Source organism: Oncorhynchus mykiss, chromosome 8 (genome assembly GCF_057628025.1).
Source record: "Oncorhynchus mykiss isolate SJ-2025 chromosome 8, ASM5762802v1, whole genome shotgun sequence".
Taxonomy (NCBI): domain Eukaryota; kingdom Metazoa; phylum Chordata; class Actinopteri; order Salmoniformes; family Salmonidae; genus Oncorhynchus; species Oncorhynchus mykiss.
The window spans coordinates 36171391-36192137 of NC_143029.1; the positions used below are offsets into that span (position 1 = coordinate 36171391).

Genomic DNA, 20747 nt, shown 5'->3' on the forward strand with positions numbered 1-20747 from the left:
CCTCTCATTGCCACACTGCCATCCCAAATGCCTAACAAATGAAGCGTAGTCCGTTCAGAAGGGAAACCCCGAGTGTGGCTGATTGCGTCAGCTGATATTACACCAATTGGGTTCACACTCTAATTACACGCCGTCTATTCAGTCTACCAGCACTACACACGCTTCCTCCACGCCGGATGTCACGTGCTTGCCGTGTTGCTATGACTAGCGACCACACTCTGCGCCAGCTGTTTCTGATATCCCACCACCACCCCCAGCCTCCACCTGTCTGCGTTTCTTTCATCGAGGGATTTGGGTTTAGCCTATCGCGCTCACTACCTCATATCACGCTTGGCTCTGGCAGTAAGCTACCCTGACGGAGCCCTAACGCCAAACCACGCAGTACTATAGTGTGGAAGGAATGATAAAACGGGCACGTCGTTTTGTCTTTCTGAACTGACCGTACTGCGTTTCTTAGACGTCACACACCCATTTAGGGATTTCGACTGCATATCCCGTCCATTTCTGTCGACGTCACTCACTCTGGTTGGAAGCGGAAAACGACTTCAAAAGAGCCTGCGGTAAAAACCACTGATCGGTTTAACACGTAGGTATCCATCCCATGATCCAGAGGACCGTAGAGGTTAGATTATATATCTGATATTACCGGGGAGAGCTCCATCATCTCATCTGCGGCTCAAATATCAAACCACCCCACTAAATCCCTAGGCTGCATCGACACATTCCCCCGAAAGGGAAAACAGAGGAGGAATTCATTCTATTCCTATGGAGACAGGTTCCCATCTCTTTCAACAGTATTAGTAGCACTCGTCTAATTCTCTCTGTCATGGACCGTTCGATTATTATTGGTGGTTGATGTGGTTGAAGCATTAAGGCGGAGTACAATACAGTACAGTGGGAATGTTTCTGATCAAGCAATTGATTCTTATCAGTATCCTGTGATTCTTATAAACAGAGATACAGTCTATTTAACTCAGACAGTATGAGGGCACAAGGCCAGACCCAGATGCAGACACGGGAGGCAGATGGTTTGAGTCTGAATGGTCAGGCAGGTGGGTACAAAGTCCAGAAACAGGCCAGGCTCAACACCGGGAGGGCTAGAAGAAGAGAATCGAAAAGGCATGAACACGGGGAAAACCACGCTGGTTGACTTAGAACATACAAGACGAACTGGCACAGGGAGACAGGAAACACAGAGATATATACACCGGGGATAACAAGCGACACCTGGAGGGGGTGGAGACAATCACGAGGACAGGTGAAACAGATCAGGGAGTGACAGAGTGACTATTAGAATGGAGCCACTGGCTACCAGTCGTTATGTGCCTGTAGTACAGGGACTGTGACTTGAGTCTGTTGTTGTGTCTGTGCTCTGAAGAAGAAGCTCAGGTCAATAAAACCGAGAGGCTGCCCCCATTCACCAAACTGCTCCCCTGACAATAGAAGGCTCCTGGAATAAATGTGTTGGTCTCAAGCAACACACTGATTCAGACAGAGTACAGAAGAAAAACAGCATTTCAACCACACTGGTCCAAGCCGAACCAATCCAATCCCTCTGTCAGTCTGCTATCCATTCTCTAGCTTTATTGAACTAGTAGCAGTAATATCACACCAACTAGGGCTGGGCGATATTCAGCATCATCAATACTGGTATGGAGCCACATACGGGTACAGATTTATACAATATCGTCTTTAACAATATGTTGTGACAGTGCTAAATGAAATGAAAAGGTCTATAAACTGGACTACTTCACTAGAACTTTCATTGCTCAGAAACAGAAAAAAAAGGCTCAAATACCACCATGCTGTCAAGAATGTGAAAAATATTGTGATAAGATGTTTGACCCAGCCTTAATTTCAATCATATACTGGTCTTTGTCAGGCAGAGTCTTCATCAAAGCTGAGCAGACAACCTCTCTGGCCAGTCTCTGCCATCTCTGTCTTTATTGAGCTAGTAGTAATGCAACAACATTTCAACCGAGCTGAGCTGAGCAGACAGTGTGCCATGGACACAGGCTGTGTCCAATCAGAACCTGGTGATCTGTGACTGCTGACACAATGAACTCTTCGTGAGGGCATTATCTAGTCTTTACTGTCCATGGTGTGTCTGTGTGTGTCTGTCTGTGTGTCTGTCTGTCTGTCTGTGTGTCTGTCTGTCTGTGTGTCTGTGTGTCTGTCTGTCTGTGTGTCTGTCTGTCTGTCTGTGTGTCTGTCTGTCTGTCTGTCTGTCTGTCTGTCTGTCTGTCTGTCTGTGTGTCTGTCTGTCTGTCTGTGTGTCTGTGTGTGTGTGTGTGTGTGTGTGTCTGAGCGCTAGAGTGTTACTATAGCAGTCAGATCATTCACATACCGCAGGGGAGACAGCGTTCTTTTTTTATATATTTATTTTTTCAATTATTTTGGGGGGTTGTTTTTTTCCCCACTCTATAGTCAACTAATTCAACTAATTCAATGAATATGGCACTTTATAAAAAAACAAAAGCAGTTCATACAGTCTCATAGATCATCATAGAATGGTATGATGGGGGAGATGGCCTTCTGTCCAACACAGGGAAAGGGAAATAGGGATACCTAGTCAGTTACACAACTGAATGCATTGAACTGAAATGTGTCTTCTGCCAGAAGGGAAGTGCAGGGCGTGTGTGTATGTATGTGTGTACAGACAGCTGTCCCTAAGCTGATCCTTGATCAGGTTTAACGGCTCTCTCCAAGGTCAGAGACCTGACGAGCCGTGGGATTGGGCAGGAGTGACAGCTGCAGCAGCCAATCAGATCCATCGCCTCTGCTGCCAATCAACACCCTGCCACAGCTGATTTGGCAAGCGCTCTCACAGGGGGAGGAGGGGCAACGTCAGGTTTAGAGTGGACGCCTTCTGCTAGTGCTGTTGAATCCCCTGCACTGACAGAAACCTTCCTTCCTATCTGCTTCATTCATTATATTAATGGTCTCACTGTATTTAATGGCCTTGTTCCAACACTCGCAAGGCTAGCAATGCTTTATTAGTGTCACGCACGCAGTGCTATGTAACGCCCCACATGTAGAAGTATAGCGCGTCACACTCCCTGTCATACAAACAAGCACACACACACACACACACACACACACACACACACACACACACACACAGTCAATCAAAATCAAGACAGTCAACACAGGCGCAGGTTTACGAACACATACATGTTTACTGTAGGCTACACAGCTTCAGAAATTCAACAACAGTTTTCATCATTGACTTCACAACAGACCAAACACCAACTGTACAAGGTCTGCAAAGTGTTTGTTATCAAGGCTGTTCTATTAGAGCTACTACCGTTTCTCAATGCTCTACACAATGACACCGAACGGACAGAGGGCGGAAAAGGAGGAGAAATGTCAGCCTTACCCGTAATCATCCAACGAGTACATGGCCTCAGAGAGAAGGAGAGGAGAGGCAATTCTTAATGAGATGCAAGGAGGGAGGAGAGGATGGAGGGGAGGAAGAGGGGATTCAAATCTGACAACGGTCAAGGAGGAGGCCAATGCCGCTCCTCTCACCCCGATTCCTGACATATACACACAGATAGAGACAGACAGAGAGAGAGAGAGAAAGAGAGAGAGACAGAGACAGAGAGAGACAGAGAGACAGTGACAGAGAGAGCGAGAGAGAGAGTTAGAGAGAGACAGTGACAGAGAGAGAAAGAGAGCGAGAGAGAGAGAGACAGCAAGAGAGAGACAGAGAGAGAGACAGTGACAGAGAGAGAAAGAGAGCGAGAGAGAGACAGAGAGAGAAAGAGAGCGAGCCAGAGAGAGAGAGAGAGAGCGACAGAGAGAGAAAGGAAGTAAAGGAGAGGGAGTATAAAGATCTGTGACGTCCCTTGTCTTCTTGGGTAACTCACACATGCTCATCCTCTCAGGGGATTGAACGGTCTTGGTACACACAGACACACAAACTGACACACACTCTCTCTCTGACACAAATGCACACATAGGCCTAGAGGATGAATCACACAAGCTGATCTTTTTAATTACCACACACTGCAGGGAGCTGGCAGATGGGATATAGGGAAAGTGTGTGTGTTTGTGTGTGAGAGAGAGAGAAAGAGAGAGAGAGACAGAAACGGATGTTGGAAGGAGAGGACCAAGATGCAGCATGGTAAGTGTCCATGTTAGAGTTAATCGATAAGCTGAACACTGAAACACACCGTAAGTACAACCGAAACAGTCCTGTCTGGTAGCGACACAGAGACAGAAAACAACTACCCACAACTCAAGTGGGAAAAACAGGCTGCCTAAGTATGGTTCTCAATCAGAGACAACGATTGCCAGCTGCCTCTGATTGGGAACCATACCAGGCCAAACACATAGAAATGGAAAACATAGAACACAAAACATAGAATGCCCACCCCAACTCAAGCCCTGACCAAACTAAAACAGAGACATAAAAAAGGAACTAAGGTCAGGACGTGACAGAGAGAGAGAGAGAGAGAGAGAGAGAGAGAGAGAGAGAGAGAGAGAGAGAGAGAGAGAGAGAGAGAGAGAGAGAGAGAGAGAGAAAGAGGAGGGGGGTAGAGTAAAAGGGGGCTCATTTTCTCTCATTCACTAAGACTTGATTACCTCTGATTGTTCTCTGTGGATTATTCTGACACAATACACTGCAAATGTACAATGCGCTTTTACGATCAGAGTGACAAGTTACAACGTCTATTTGTAGCAAACGGAGTGGAGAGATAAAAGTGGCTACATTGGACCTTTAACGTGCTATGCTGCATCAGTTGGGCTTTCTTTTCAAAAATGGCTAGGTAGGTAATTAAGTAATAAGGAGGTGTGGGATATGGCCAATGTATCACGGCTAAGGGCTGTTATGCACGACGCAACACAGAGTGCCTGGATACAGCCCTTAGCCGTGTTATATTGGCCATATACCACAAACCCCCTGAGGTGCCTTATTGCTATTATAAACTGGTTTCCAACGTAATTAGAGCAGTAAAAATAAATGTTTTGTCATACCGTGGTATACGGTCTCATATACCACGGCTTTCAGCCAATCAGCATTCAGGGCTCAAACCACCCAGTTTATAATTAACGTTAGTTAATTAGCTAATGTTTAAGATAAGAGTGCATCAGGTCGTGGGAGCCCAAACCGATCCAAATGAAGCATGCATAACCGATTCAACCTTTACAAAAAGCCAGTTCAATAACGTTTTTTACTCATATTCATTTTTTTTCGGCCTTCTGAAAATACATCTGATCTGTTGCGACTGAATTGGTGCGTTCTCTCCTGACTGAGTATGACATTGACCTGCAAGTCCTGTTTGGCCCTGTCCGGGGGTGTCCTCGGATGGGACCAGTGTCTCCTGACCCCTCCTGTCTCAGCCTCCAGTATTTATGCTGCAGTAGTTTATGTGTCGGGGGGCTAGGGTCAGTTTGTTATATCTGGAGTACTTCTCCTGTCCTATTCGGTGTCCTGTGTGAATCTAAGTGTGCGTTCTAATTCTCTCCTTCTCTCTTTCTTTCTCTCTCTCGGAGGACCTGAGCCCTAGGACCATGCCCCAGGACTACCTGACATGATGACTCCTTGCTGTCCCCAGTCCACCTGACCGTGCTGCTGCTCCAGTTTCAACTGTTCTGCCTTATTATTATTCGACCATGCTGGTCATTTATGAACATTTGAACATCTTGGCCATGTTCTGTTATAATCTCCACCCGGCACAGCCAGAAGAGGACTGGCCACCCCACATAGCCTGGTTCCTCTCTAGGTTTCTTCCTAGGTTTTGGCCTTTCTAGGGAGTTTTTCCTAGCCACCGTGCTTCTACACCTGCATTGCTTGCTGTTTGGGGTTTTAGGCTGTGTTTCTGTACAGCACTTTGAGATATCAGCTGATGTACGAAGGGCTATATAAATACATTTGATTTGATTTGACAACAACTGTGTGCACAGTGCGGAAGACGCAGAATCTCATGCCAACGGGAGGTAGGCCTAGTGATGGGACGTTAGGCTCTTTTAACTGACTGATCTTTTGGACTCGTTCAGTCAAAAGAACAAATCTTTCGACTAATTTCGTGCATTTAAGCCAGTAACACAAAGAGCACGCAGGAACCCCTACCGGGGAACAATGAACTGAAAACGCGAAAGAGTCATGATTCTCCAAGCCTCTCGCTCACACGTCGTTCGCCATGGTGGGCTTCTTGAAGCTGTCATTTGTGACTAAGACTTGTAAACGTGTGCTTTAAACAACGCACATTTGTTGATTGCTAGGCATACAGATGCGATTATTTCTTGATACATTTTAAACGAGGTCTAGCGGGAGCCGCAACCAGACTTCCAATAATCAATTCATTGCGTTCATTCGCTCACCATGTGATCAGTTATCAGTTTTAAATTCAGCAGGCTATCATATGAACTAGACTTTTCGAAGTGCCATCTTTCTTTTATTATTTTGGTGTGCTTTAGTATGGTTCTCAATGCACAATCACCTTTTTTCCCCCCAATCCCATTGATAAAATAATTGTATTTAAGTCACACAAGTTTTACTGTACGTGAAGTTTCAAATGCATTTGTTTTTACAAAATGTGTAATGTGATAGGTATTTTAACATGACACGTTTTTTTTTACACACACAAAAAAAACGTTTTTAGATTTTATCAGTCATTTTTCTGAAATGAAGGGGATGATGACGCAATCTTTACGAGGGAGAATAATCTGATTTTATTGGTCCTCAACTCATGGCTCAGACACTTCATACAGGATAAATGGAGTTAGCCCATTGGGTTAGCCTGCCCTGGAGAAGGTTAGTTCTGAAAGATTCCTTGACAAAGAAATGTCCCGGGCTAAAAAGTGATCCACTTTCGTGGTACAGGTTATTCCGAGTTGAACTCAGAGTTGACCAACGTTACCGTGCTCCTCAAACCTGATTTGTAGCTCAGCGGTCCCGGTTGTTGTCAACTCGAACATTGTCATTAAAACCTTGATTGATTGGTTGACAAGATGAACTCTGCTCATTGATCAACCGTGCGCAGCGGCCACTCAAGACTTAATTTATCTGCTTGCGTTTTATTCAGCCCGTCACCCTACCCCCCATTGACTCTATGAGACCGTTGTTTACCGCGGCCTGTCTGTAAACACCATTAATCCTGCTGTAGGACTCGTTGCAGCCAGCACAAGCAGGCCAAACAAACGACTAAAACGAAAAACAAATCATGGCTCTCGAGTCAATAGAAAGACTCATTCAAAAAGAAAGAACCGTTCGCAAACTGCTCATCACTAAACCTGGCCTACCCTATTCTAATATTCGTAGGCTACATCTGCGTGGCACCATCAGCATCCAGATGTTTATAAAACAGCTTTCGCAATATTAAATCAGAGGCTTTATTAATTGAGTGACAACCAATGTAATTTGCTGGGTCATTGTTACCAGATGCGCTGTAGAAAATAAATGTTTTACCGGCGGAGCAGTAACCCCCCCCCTCTAATCTGATAGTAGTAGATTATGAGTCTGCCCTATGGCTCAGATCACATCAAATCAAATCAAATAGTTTTGGTCACATACACATGGTTAGCAGATGTTATTGCGAGTATAGCGAAATGCACATACTACATGACAAAGCAAAAACAGTAAAAAAAAAAAGACTCTTTACACAGGACTTTGTTTAAGCACATTTGGCCTCGAGTCTTCTTGGGTATGACGCTACAAGCTTGGCACACCTGTATTTGGAGATCCTCTCGAGCTCTGTCAGGTTGGATGGGGAGCATCGCTGCACAGCTATTTTCAGGTCTCTCCAGAGATTTTAGATCGGGTTCAAGTCTGTGCTCTGGCTGGGCCACTCAAGGACATTCAGAGACTTGTCCCGAAGACACTCCTGCGTTGTCTTGGCAGTGTGCCAGGTCGTTGCCCTGTTGGAAGGTGAACATTCACCACAGTCTGAGGTCATTTTTTCATCAAGGATCTCTCTGTACTTTGCTCCGTTCATCTTTCCCTCGACCCTGACTAGTCTCCCAGTCCCTGCCACTGAAAAACATGACTCTGCCACCACCATGCTTCACAGTATTTTTTTTTAAAATTTATTTTACCTTTATTTAACCAGGTAGGCAAGTTGAGAACAAGTTCTCATTTACAATTGCGACCTGGCCAAGATAAAGCAAAGCAGTTCGACAGATACAACAACACAGAGTTACACATGGAGTAAAACAAACATACAGTCAATAATAAAGTATAAACAAGTCTATATACAATGTGAGCAAATGAGGTGAGAAGGGAGGTAAAGGCAAAAAAAGGCCTTGGTGGCAAGGTAAATACAATATAGCAAGTAAAACACTGGAATGGTAGTTTTGCAATGGAAGAATGTGCAAAGTAGAAATAAAAATAATGGGGTGCAAAGGAGCAAAATAAATAAATAAATTAAATACAGTTGGGAAAGAGGTAGTTGATAGGGCTAAATTATATGTGGGCTATGTACAGGTGCAGTAATCTGTGAGCTGCTCTGACAGTTGGTGCTTAAAGCTAGTGAGGGAGATAAGTGTTTCCAGTTTCAGAGATTTTTGTAGTTCGTTCCAGTCATTGGCAGCAGAGAACTGGAAAGAGAGACGGCCAAAGAAAGAATTGGTTTTGGGGGTGACTAGAGAGATATACCTGCTGGAGCGTGTGCTACAGGTGGGAGATGCTATGGTGACCAGCGAGCTGAGATAAGGGGGGACTTTACCTAGCAGGGTCTTGTAGATGACATGGAGCCAGTGGGTTTGGCGACGAGTATGAAGCGAGGGCCAGCCAACGAGAGCGTACAGGTCGCAATGGTGGGTAGTATATGGGGCTTTGGTGACAAAACGGATTGCACTGTGATAGACTGCATCCAGTTTGTTGAGTAGGGTATTGGAGGCTATTTTGTAAATTACATCGCCAAAGTCGAGGATTGGTAGGATGGTCAGTTTTACAAGGGTATGTTTGGCAGCATGAGTGAAGGATGCTTTGTTGCGAAATAGGAAGCCAATTCTAGATTTAACTTTGGATTGGAGATGTTTGATATGGGTCTGGAAGGAGAGTTTACAGTCTAACCAGACACCTAAGTATTTGTAGTTGTCCACGTATTCTAAGTCAGAGCCGTCCAGAGTAGTGATGTTGGACAGGCGGGTAGGTGCAGGTAGTGATCGGTTGAAGAGCATGCATTTAGTTTTACTTGTATTTAAGAGCAGTTGGAGGCCACGGAAGGAGAGTTGTATGGCATTGAAGCTTGCCTGGAGGGTTGTTAACACAGTGTCCAAAGAAGGGCCGGAAGTATACAGAATGGTGTCGTCTGCGTAGAGGTGGATCAGAGACTCACCAGCAGCAAGAGCGACCTCATTGATGTATACAGAGAAGAGAGTCGGTCCAAGAATTGAACCCTGTGGCACCCCCATAGAGACTGCCAGAGGTCCGGACAAGTAGGGATGGTGCCAGGTTTCTTCCAGATGTGACGCTTGGCATTCAGGCCAAAGAGTTCTATCTGGGTGTCATCAGACCAGAGAATCTTGTTTCTCATGGTCTGAGAGTCTTTAGGTGCCCTTTGGCAAACTCCAACTTGGCTGTCATGTGCCTTTTAATGAGGAGTGGCTTCCATCTGGCCACTCTACCATAAAGGCCTGATTGGTTGAGTGCTGCAGAGATGGCTATCCTTCTGGAAGATTTCCACATCTCCACAGAGGAACTCTGGAGCGCTATCAGAGTGACCATCAGGTTCTTGGTCACCTCCCTGACCAGGGCCCTCTACCCCGATTGCTCAGTTTGGCCGGGCTGTGTTTAGGAAGAGTCTTGGTGGTTCCAAACATCTTCCATTTAAGAATGATAGAGGTCACTGTGTTCCTGGGGACATTCAATGCTGCAAAAAAAAATTGGTACCTTTCCCCAGATCTGTGCCTCGACAAAATCCTGTCTCGGAGCTCTACGGACAACTCCTTCGACCTCATGGCTTGGTTTTTGCTCTGACATGCACTGTCAACTGTGGGACCTTATATAGACAGGTGTGTGCCTTTCCAAACTGTTTATGCTTTTTCATTATGGGTTATTGTGTGAAGGTGTCTGAATACTTACCGACTGCACTGTAAGTCCAGGCCACTAGTTCAACTAGCTCTTACAGTCTCACGTCAAAATTAGACGTTCATCCGTCGTTCATCCATGCATTACTTCAGAAATCTTAAGATTAGGTATTAACTCTGAATGGCTAAGGTTTGGGAAATGCTTAAAACAAAAATTGCTAAAAATATTTTATATCGCTGGATTTGAACATGCAACCTTTGGCACAAGAAACAGATGCGTACAACCATCCGCCATCCCCGTCCACAGCACCCTAGCAAATCCCGAAACCTACTTGAAGGTAACAGCACTCACTGTTGCGCCTAGTGGCCAATTTCCGCATCGTCTCCAGACGTCATCTGACATGGATGGACGTCGAATACTGACTTGTATCAAGGGTGACCTGGCTGAGTTTCAAGGTATCTTCAACCTCAACTTATGATTCAAACCTTGATTGGCAAACAAAGATTCCCATCTCTCTCTCTACTGTCTCTAGTAGCCTACTCTCTCTCTGGTGCACAGAGTAGTAGGGACTGCCATGGAACTAGAATGACAGTAAATTGAATTATATCGGGTGGTCACCCCTAGCCCAGCAGAAACCAGCACACATATGGGTCACACGCCACCAACCACACACGCCAACACACATCAACCCAAATCAATACGCATCGAGCCAGATCGATTGTCCACACGCTTTCAGTGCTTAATGAAATGTCCTAATTCACTCACTAGGAGATTTAAGTGCATCCGTTATCTACACTATATGACCAAAAGTATGTGGACACCTGCTCATCGAACATCTCATTCCAAAATCATGGGCATTAATATGGAGTTGGTCCCCCCTTTGCTGCTATAACAGCCTCTTCTGGGAAGGCTTTTCAGTAGATGCTGGAACATTGCTACGGGGACTTGCTTCCATTCAGCCACAAGAGCTTTAGTGAGGTCGGGCACAGATGTTTGGCAATTAGGCCTGGCTTGCAGTCGGTGTTCCAATTCATCCCAAAGGTGTTCGATGGGGTTGAGGTCAGGGTTCTGTGCAGGCCAGTCAAGTTCTTCCACACCGATCTCCACAAACCATTTCTGTATGGAGCTCGCTTTGTGCATGGTGGATTTGTCATGCTGAAACAGGAAAGGGCCTTTCCCAAACTGTTGCCACAATGTTGTAAGCACAGAATCATCTAGAATGTCATTGTATGCTGTAGCATTAAGATTTCCCTCCACTGGAACTAAGAGGCCTAGCCCAAACCATGAAAAACAGCCCCGGACCATTATTTCTCATCCACCAAACTTTACAGTTTGCCAAATCCAGATTCGTCCGTCGGACTGCCAGATGGCGAAGCGTGATTCATCACTCCAGAGAACGCGTTTGACAGCACTTGAATCAGACTATTGTTTCATGGATTCTATGGTTGGTGCATGTGAGTTTGTGTCTTAATGTTTTTTATATTTTTTTTATCATGTGTTGGTCATTGTTGCATGTCCTGTCATTGTAAATCATTGATGATGCATGCTGTGATAAATACATTTCCTAAATAGGGATTAACAAACTAATATTGTACTCTACTCTCACTGTTCAGCGGTCCCGTTCTGTGAGCTTGTGTGGCCTACCACTTCGCGGCTGAGCTGTTGTTGCTCCTAGACATTTCCACTTCACAATAACAGCACTTACAGTTGACCGGGTCAGCTCTAGCAGGACAGACATTTGACAAACTGACTTGTTGGAAAGGTGGCATCTTATGATGGTGCAACGTAGAAAGTCACTGAGCTCTCCAGTAAGGCCATTTCTACTGCCAATATTTGTCTATGGAGATTGCATGGCTGTGTGCTCCATTTTATACACTTGTCAGCAACGGTTCTGGCTGAAATAGCCAAATCCACTCATTAGAAGGTGTTTTCCACATACTTCAGGATATACTGTCTAGAAACAAACGACAGCTAGCCAGAAGTGTTATGCTATGAATGGGATCTGCTGGAGAAAAATAAATGACCTAAACTTGTGTTTTACAGTATATGTACAGCGTTACAGACTGACACCAGCTCCACTTCTTCCATTCCGGTTCCTCTAAACTCCTTCGGCGTTACCAGCGGACGAGACGAATGAGTCTCTCCGCTCATTAGCCTCTTGTTAGTGGTCGGTTTACTGTCTCCTCGCTAAAGGTTTTTAACTGATTAGTGTCACAGCAGCAGATTAACACGAGATCACAGTCACAGTACAGACAATCAATCAGCAATTAACAGGAGACAGTAATACCATCACACAGAGAAAGAGAGAGAGAGAGAGGGGGGGCGGGACTCTATATTCATAGCAATGAGAGAGTACTATCTGAGGTCTCTATTGGTGTGACTTTGTGGAGCTCACGAAATGCTGAGAAAAGAGTGACATCAAGTTAACTTGAAACATGAATTTGAACACACAAGAAACAAACAAAAAAACAGAACGAGACACACACGTACACACACACACACAAACACACACAAACACGCCATGCATGCCATGCGAACAGGCTTAAACCGTGCTTACCGTCACCATACAAACATATGTCCCCCAAAATACCCACTCACACACATCCTGAGAGACCCCAATGTAGGAATCGTTTGTGGATTTAAAAGGACACTCCTAATCTAATCCAGCAGTAGTAGAAGACTGCAGGACAACTGGCAGCCCAACGATTTCCCCCTGGATGTACACTAACCAACCTGCTACTGACTGACAGACCGCTGGAAACTCTCACTGATCACCTGCTAATAGGATTAACATGTAATAAGATGACTGGGACACACACTGTAAAGGGGTTACTGGGAGTTTGACGGTAGCTTACAGGCAGCTCATGGCAAGTAAAATTCTGTATTTCATATTACAGTACATCTACTGTGATATAAATTTGGTAATACAAATACGGATTCAAAACAAGTACTGTCTAAGACACACAGTACAATACCGTAAAATTGACTTTCCATTAAAACTTTCTATTCAAACTGACAAATTGACTTTCCATTCTTGCGAACATGATGGTGCTCTCCGTTTTGCTCTACGACCCCCACAAGTGTCACGGGACTCGTCTGACACACCTAGTCATTCAAGGGGTTTTCTCTGTTTTACTATTTTCTACATTGTAGAATAAGAGTGGGGACATGAAAACTATGAAATAACACATATGGAATCATGTAGTAACCAAAAAAAGTGTTAAAATATATTTTAAATTTGAGATTCTTCAAAGTAGCCACCCTTTGCCTTGACAGCTTTGCACTCTTGGAATTCTCTCAACCAGCTTCATGAGGTAGTCACCTGGAATGCATTTCAATTAACAGGTGTGCCTTGTTAAAAGTTCATTTGTGGAATTTCTTTCCTTCTTAATGCGTTTGAGCATATCAGTTGTGTTGTTACAAGGTAGGGGTGGAATACAGAAGATAGCCCTATTTGGTAAAAGACCAAGTCCCATATTATGTCAAGAACAGTTCAAATAAGCAAAGGAAAACGACAGTCCATCATTACTTTAAGACATGAAGGTCAGTCAGTCCGGACAATTTCAAGAACTTTTAAAGTTTCTTCAAGTGCAGTCGCAAAAACTATCAAGCGCTATGAGGAAACTGGCTCTCATGAGGACCGCCACAGGAAAGGAAGATGCAGAGTTACCTCTGCTGCAGAGGATAAGTTCATTAGAGTTACCAGCCTCAGAAATTGCAACCCAAATAAATGCCTCAGAGAGAGTTCAAGTAACAGACACATTTCAACATCAACTGTTCAGAGGAGACTACATGAATCAGGTCGTTATGGTCGAATTGCTGCAAAGAAACCACTACTAAAGGACACCAATAAGAAGAAGAGTCTTGCTTGGGCCAAGAAATGGACATTGGACCGGTGGTCTAAATTTGAGATTTTTGGTTCCAACCACTGTCTTTATGAGACACAGCGTAGGTGAACGGATGATCTCCGCATTTTGTGGTTCCCACTGTGAAGCATGAAGGAGGTGGTGTGATAGTGTGGGGGTGCTTTGCTGGTGACACTCTCTGTGATTTATTTAGAATTCAAGGCACACTTAACCGGCATGGCTACGACATCATTCTGCAGTGATACGAAATCCCTTCTGGTTTTGCGCTTAGTGGGACTATTATTTGTTTTTCAACAGGACAATGACCCAACACACCTCCAGGCTGTGTGAGGGCTTTTTGACCAATAAGGAGAGTGATGGAGTGCTGCATCAGATGACCTGGCCTCCACAATCACCCGACCTCAACTCAATTGAGATGGTTTGAGATGAGTTGGACAGCAGAGTGAAGGAAAGGCAGCCAACAAGTGCTCAGCATATGTGGGAACTCCTTCAAGACTGTTGTAAAAGCATTCCAGGTGAAGCTGGTTGAGAAAATGCCAAGAGTGTGCAAAGCTGTCATCAAGGCAAAGGGTGGCTACTTTGAGGAAACTAAAATCAAAAATATATTTTGATTTGTTTAACACTTTTTTTGATTCCATATGTGCCACTTCATAGTACTGATGTCTTCACTATTACTCTACAATGTAGAAGATAGTAAAATAAAGAAAAACCCTTGAACGAGTTGGTGTGTCCATAATTTTGACTGGTACTGTATTTTTGTAATATACCTAAAGGGGTCCTAAAATTCCAAATCAATAATATCCGTAGTATGACCATCTTAAAAAAATTCCATATGTCCGTTTACCCCCAGTCACTACGTTAATGTGCCAGAAACAGCAATATTTGTTCAATTCAGCAAAACCCCATTCACTTGGGGTTAGTCTGATCAAATAGAAAACTCTATCAACGATTTGAAATTCATCATTAACGTGACTAAATACAGGTCACTGTGTGTGAACCAACAGTGAAAACAGCTTTTAGTCCAGTATAGGCTGACTCTGCATGGAAACAGTGTCTGCATTCCAAATGACAACCTATTACCTATATATAGGGAATAGGGTGCCACTTGCGATGCTATGGGCCATGGACAAAAGTTGTACACTCGGTTATATAGGGTGGTTTTGGGACGCAACCAGTGAAGTTCTGAGTCTGTAACCTTTACTAATGTATGCTTGACCTATAGAGCTGACTTCATCTGGTTAAAATCAATGGTCACTAGGTCACTGTTGGAGAGACCAACAATCACTTGCAGGCCTACACACAGCATGGAGGCTCACGTGTTGAAATTTGGTCACAGTACACAGACACAGGCACAATCGATCAAGAATGTACATGAAATCAAAACAAACACACACACACACACACACACACACACACACACAGACTACTAAACCAATACAAATGAATGGTTGAACCACAGTCAACGATGCCACCTACAGTACATCTCTATAACCGTATACATGAACATATTTTAATCCCCAGACAGAACTGGGTGAATAGACACAGACATTATATAACCACTGTAGTCAGTCAGTTGGGGTTAGCTTAGGTTAGCGTAGGGCACAGTAAGGGTTAGAGCATACAGGAACGGTTGATGAAAAGTGTCTTAGGTAGGGTACAGTATATGCCAGTGTTTCCCAACCCTGGACCTTGAGTACCCCCAACACTACAGTTTCTTTGTGTCCCTGGACAAACACACCTCATTCGACTAATCGAGGGCCTGATGATTAGTTGACAAGTTGAATCAGGTGTGCTTGTCCAGGGTTACAATAAATATGTGTACTGTTGGGGATACTCGGGGACCAGGGTTGGGAAATACTGGTACATGGAATGCTCTCTAGGCCAGGGTGGCAGGGAAAGGGAGAGGGTAAAGGAGAGGTAGGAGACAGCAGGGAGAATCAGAGAGGGGATGAGTGAGTATGGACTGTATAGACAATGGAGGAGGGGGAAGAGTAAGCTGGAGGCTTGCGTGAAGAAAGGGAGACAGCAGAAGAGGTGGGGAGGGGGCAGGGAAGACTGCCCAGTGGGTATAAAGGGTACTGGCTGACCGTGGGCACAGTCCCACTCTGACCTTGGGAGATGCATCCTATAAAGAGAGAGAGAGAGAGAAAGAGAGAGATCACACAAACACTGCCAATTACAATTAGCCTCAACCTGGGGTTTCTCTGCCTGCAGCAGCAGACCTGTGCCAAAGGCTGGCAGTCACCACAGAGCGACAGTAAAGCCTCTGTGGATTGGTCTCGGTTCAGTGTGGCACTATAGTAAGTTCTGATTGGCTGGGTGATCTAATCGGCCCAACCTCCACCAGGTTGTCCAGGAAGAACTGTCCCTATTGGTTAGGGTGGGTGTGCTCGCCCATGAGGTGTGAGATTCGATAGAACAACTGGGTTCTGGGTATGGCTCAGTGAGATTGAAGGGGGAATAGTGCAAATGGATTTGAAACAGTGGGAGGTGCTGGTCATGAAACAGAGAAGACGATCAATACTCAATACTATCAATACAATTGTAACAGTTTTGCTTCCGTCCCTCTCCTCGCCCCTACCTGGGCTCAAACCAGGGGACCCTCTGTACACATCAACAACTGCCTCCCACGAAGCATTGTTACCCATCGCTCCACAAAAGCCGCAGCCCTTGCAGAGCAAAGGAAAAAACTACTTCAAGGTCTCAGAGCGAGTGACGTCACCGATTGAAATGCTATTAGCGCGCACCCCACTAACTAGCTAGCCATTTCACACCGGTTACACGAGACACAAAGAGGGGAAAGAATTCCCTGTGTTGGAAGTAAACACTGACCACATACCAGTCAACCTGTGTGTTAATTTGTTTTAATGAGTCCTTTTTAAATCAGGAAAATACCCTTAGAGGTTAGAAGCCTCGTGTGTGTGTGTGTGTGTGTGTGTGTGTGTTCACCTGAGCATGTTGCTGGACCTCTAGGCCTGATGTCTCAATTGTACCTGGTTTAGATATGGACTTTTAGATACAAGCTTCGATGGATGGCCTGATTCAATTCAATTTGTAAGTTGTTTTTGGTCATGTGAAATCCAATGAGTTGATGTTGTGATTGGAATAATGTGCCCTATAATCCATAAAGGCCCATAGAATCAGAATCATAGGATGGAAATTCCAATTCCATGCCATTCTAATTCTCTGGAACCATTTATAATCCAGAAAAGAATTAGAATGGAATTAATTATATGTCTATGTTATGACCACCACTTATCACCATGTTACACATGACGCACGTGTAGTCTGGTTTCTATGACAACAGACCCCTTCCCTCTGCAGACCACACCCTCGGTGACACATCACAGAGATGGGATGGGAGACCGAGCGGGAGGACCGGAGACGTTTGCTTGCGTGTTTAATCAATGCTTTCTCTCCTGTCCATGAAATGATAGAAACCATGCATGCCCTTGCTCGTTGATTTTTGACACCGATCAGATTCATTCACCCTTGTTCACAGGGAGAATTCACAGCTACACTGCACTGTGCTACCCCACCTCACAGGCCCAAATAGGCCTACAGAACAGGTATCCTAGTCGCCGGTCATCCTAAAAACGCACATTTTATAATAAAAACTGGGGTATAATAACGGCATACATGTTGCCTCGACAGCACGAATAAAACGGTATACTATTAATTGGGTATTTTCGTCTTATCCGACAACAGGCTTTCCCTTGAAATCCAATAAAATGCGTCCTCGAATCTCATCCAGCCGTGCAGCCGCAGCCTGTGTGAGTCGTTCATTGTGCGTTAATAACGCGAACCGTCTGAATCAAAAAGCAAGCGCATGCTTTTGCTTACCTCATCTTCCTCTCCTCTCCACCGTAGTGATAAATGAAGAACGACCTGTAGCCTATTGTCGTTTTCCCTTCCCGGACGATTCTCTCAGTCCAGAATATAGGCGATGCGAATGTTCTACGATTTATTATCTAGCTATTAATAATAGCCTAGGCGCCGATTGTACGAAGCCTGCCGGGGATGTGCAGCGCAAGCAGATGCTGGAAAGGCGACAGCGTGGGGAAAATGCTACACACGGATGCCACAGTTTTTAGTCTCTTTTATTTAAAGCGAATATCTCTCTAGTCCCTTTCGAGGTGGTGCCGGTGATGTCGGTGCCATCGTTCAGATCGCCACGGAGAGCTGTCCTGACGAGAGACTGGTCGGTCTGGATGACAGCGGCTTCTGAGGTGCCATCTTCCCTTCCTCCAGCAATGGGAGCGTGGACGCGCGGGAGGGATAGGGAGAGAGAGTGAGTGTGTATATGGGAGGGATAGGGGTAGAGAGAGAGTGTGTATATGGGAGGGATAGGGGTAGAAAGAGAGAGAGTGTATATGGGGGGGATAGGGGTAGAGAGAGAGTGTATACACATATCCCATGTACACACTCTCTCTCTATCCCTTCTTCCTGCGTGTCCACGCTCCCAGTATATATGTATACACAGTGCCTTGTGAAAGTATTCGGCCCCCTTGAACTTTGCGACCTTTTGCCACATTTCAGGCTTCAAACATAAAGATATAAAACTGTATTTTTTTGTGAAGAATCAACAACAAGTGGGACACAATCATGAAGTGGAACGACATTTATTGGATATTTCAAACTTTTTTAACAAATCAAAAACTGAAAAATTGGGCGTGCAAAATTATTCAGCCCCCTTAAGTTAATACTTTGTAGCGCCACCTTTTGCTGCGATTACAGCTGTAAGTCACTTGGGGTATGTCTCTATCAGTTTTGCACATCGAGAGACTGAAATTTTTTCCCATTCCTCCTTGCAAAACAGCTCGAGCTCAGTGAGGTTGGATGGAGAGCATTTGTGAACAGCAGTTTTCAGTTCTTTCCACAGATTCTCGATTGGATTCAGGTCTGGACTTTGACTTGGCCATTCTAACACCTGGATATGTTTATTTGTGAACCATTCCATTGTAGATTTTGCTTTATGTTTTGGATCATTGTCTTGTTGGAAGACAAATATCCGTCCCAGTCTCAGGTCTTTTGCAGACTCCATCAGGTTTTCTTCCAGAATGGTCCTGTATTTGGCTCCATCCATCTTCCCATCAATTTTAACCATCTTCCCTGTCCCTGCTGAAGAAAAGCAGGCCCAAACCATGATGCTGCCACCATCATGTTTGACAGTGGGGATGGTGTGTTCAGCTGTGTTGCTTTTACGCCAAACACAACGTTTTGCATTGTTGCTAAAAAGTTCAATTTTGGTTTCATCTGACCAGAGCACCTTCTTCCACATGTTTGGTGTGTCTCCCAGGTGGCTTGTGGCAAACTTTAAACGACACTTTTTATGGATATCTTTAAGAAATGGCTTTCTTCTTGCCACTCTTCCATAAAGGCCAGATTTGTGCAATATACGACTGATTGTTGTCCTATGGACAGAGTCTCCCACCTCAGCTGTAGATCTCTGCAGTTCATCCAGAGTGATCATGGGCCTCTTGGCTGCATCTCTGATCAGTCTTCTCCTTGTATGAGCTGAAAGTTTAGAGGGACGGCCAGGTCTTGGTAGATTTGCAGTGGTCTGATACTCCTTCCATTTCAATATTATCGCTTGCACAGTGCTCCTTGGGATGTTTAAAGCTTGGGAAATCTTTTTGTATCCAAATCCGGCTTTAAACTTCTTCACAACAGTATCTCGGACCTGCCTGGTGTGTTCCTTGTTCTTCATGATGCTCTCTGCGCTTTTAACGGACCTCTGAGACTATCACAGTGCAGGTGCATTTATACGGAGACTTGATTACACACAGGTGGATTGTATTTATCATCATTAGTCATTTAGGTCAACATTGGATCATTCAGAGATCCTCACTGAACTTCTGGAGAGAGTTTGCTGCACTGAAAGTAAAGGGGCTGAATAATTTTGCACGCCCAATTTTTCAGTTTTTGATTTGTTAAAAAAGTTTGAAATATCCAATAAATGTCGTTCCACTTCATGATTGTGTCCCACTTGTTGTTGATTATTCACAAAAAAATACAGTTTTATATCTTTATGTTTGAAGCCTGAAATGTGGCAAAAGGTCGCAAAGTTCAAGGGGGCCGAATACTTTCGCAAGGCACTGTATATATATATATATATATATATATATATATATTTATATATATATATATATATATATATATATATGTGTGTTTCAGCTACTGTAAGTTAAACATTAAAAAAATCCTCTCCAAACCAATGATATTCAATGGCCGGGTCCAAAATATCTCGCGGGTTCTATTTTGAAGTGTGACCACTAAGTCTGTGACCATGCCAACACCACCAGGTAATATTGTACCAGGTCTTAATGAAATAGTAGGCCTCCATGATGATAGGAATTGGATCTCCCTGTCATATCCATCCCTTTTGAGCCCATGTCAGTCGTCTACACGACAGGTGTGATGGCCAGCTGTTTGCCTGTTCCTCTCTGACATGTAGGCCTAAACAGATGGGGTTGTAAGATTAAACACAAGTCGAGTCCTTTAGTCGTGTGGGTGATGCGGTTTTGGGGCCAGGACACCTGACACCTGTATGCAGGCAAAGTGCGGGGCCAAGGACAACATCAGTGGGACGATGACTGACTCAACTACTGTAAACTAGCCTACCTAATTTAATGTTTTCACTGAGTGTTTGGTCACATAAATCTAGCATTCTGATCCTCGTGTATGCCTAGGCTTACAGTTTCTGCGAGTCGGACGGCAGAGTCTCTGTCCCACTACGTATATCCACAAGAGGGTGCTGCTCACACACACACACACACACACACACACACACACACACACACACACACACACCTCAAAACACCATGGAAATATCTTGTAATAATACTGTTCATTGTTATGACATTATTACATTGATATTATTACATAGACAGTAGTCGAAG

General features: G+C 44.5%; 1 protein-coding gene across 4 annotated transcripts in view; it reads right to left on the reverse strand.

Moving 5' to 3' along the window:
• LOC110529865 (ena/VASP-like protein) overlaps positions 1-18220 on the reverse strand; it is a 70574-nt gene extending 52354 nt beyond the window's left edge. Inside the window, exon 1 of one of the 4 annotated variants that reach the window (XM_090243325.1) lies at positions 17689-18220. In XM_090243325.1, the coding sequence (XP_090099451.1) occupies positions 17689-17693 (5 nt within the window). In that variant the 5' untranslated portion in view covers positions 17694-18220. The remainder of the gene's footprint in view (positions 1-17688) is intronic. The other 3 variants (XM_036985386.2, XM_090243324.1, XM_090243323.1) reach the window with 3 other exon arrangements.
• Between the last annotated feature and the right edge of the window lie 2527 nt (positions 18221-20747).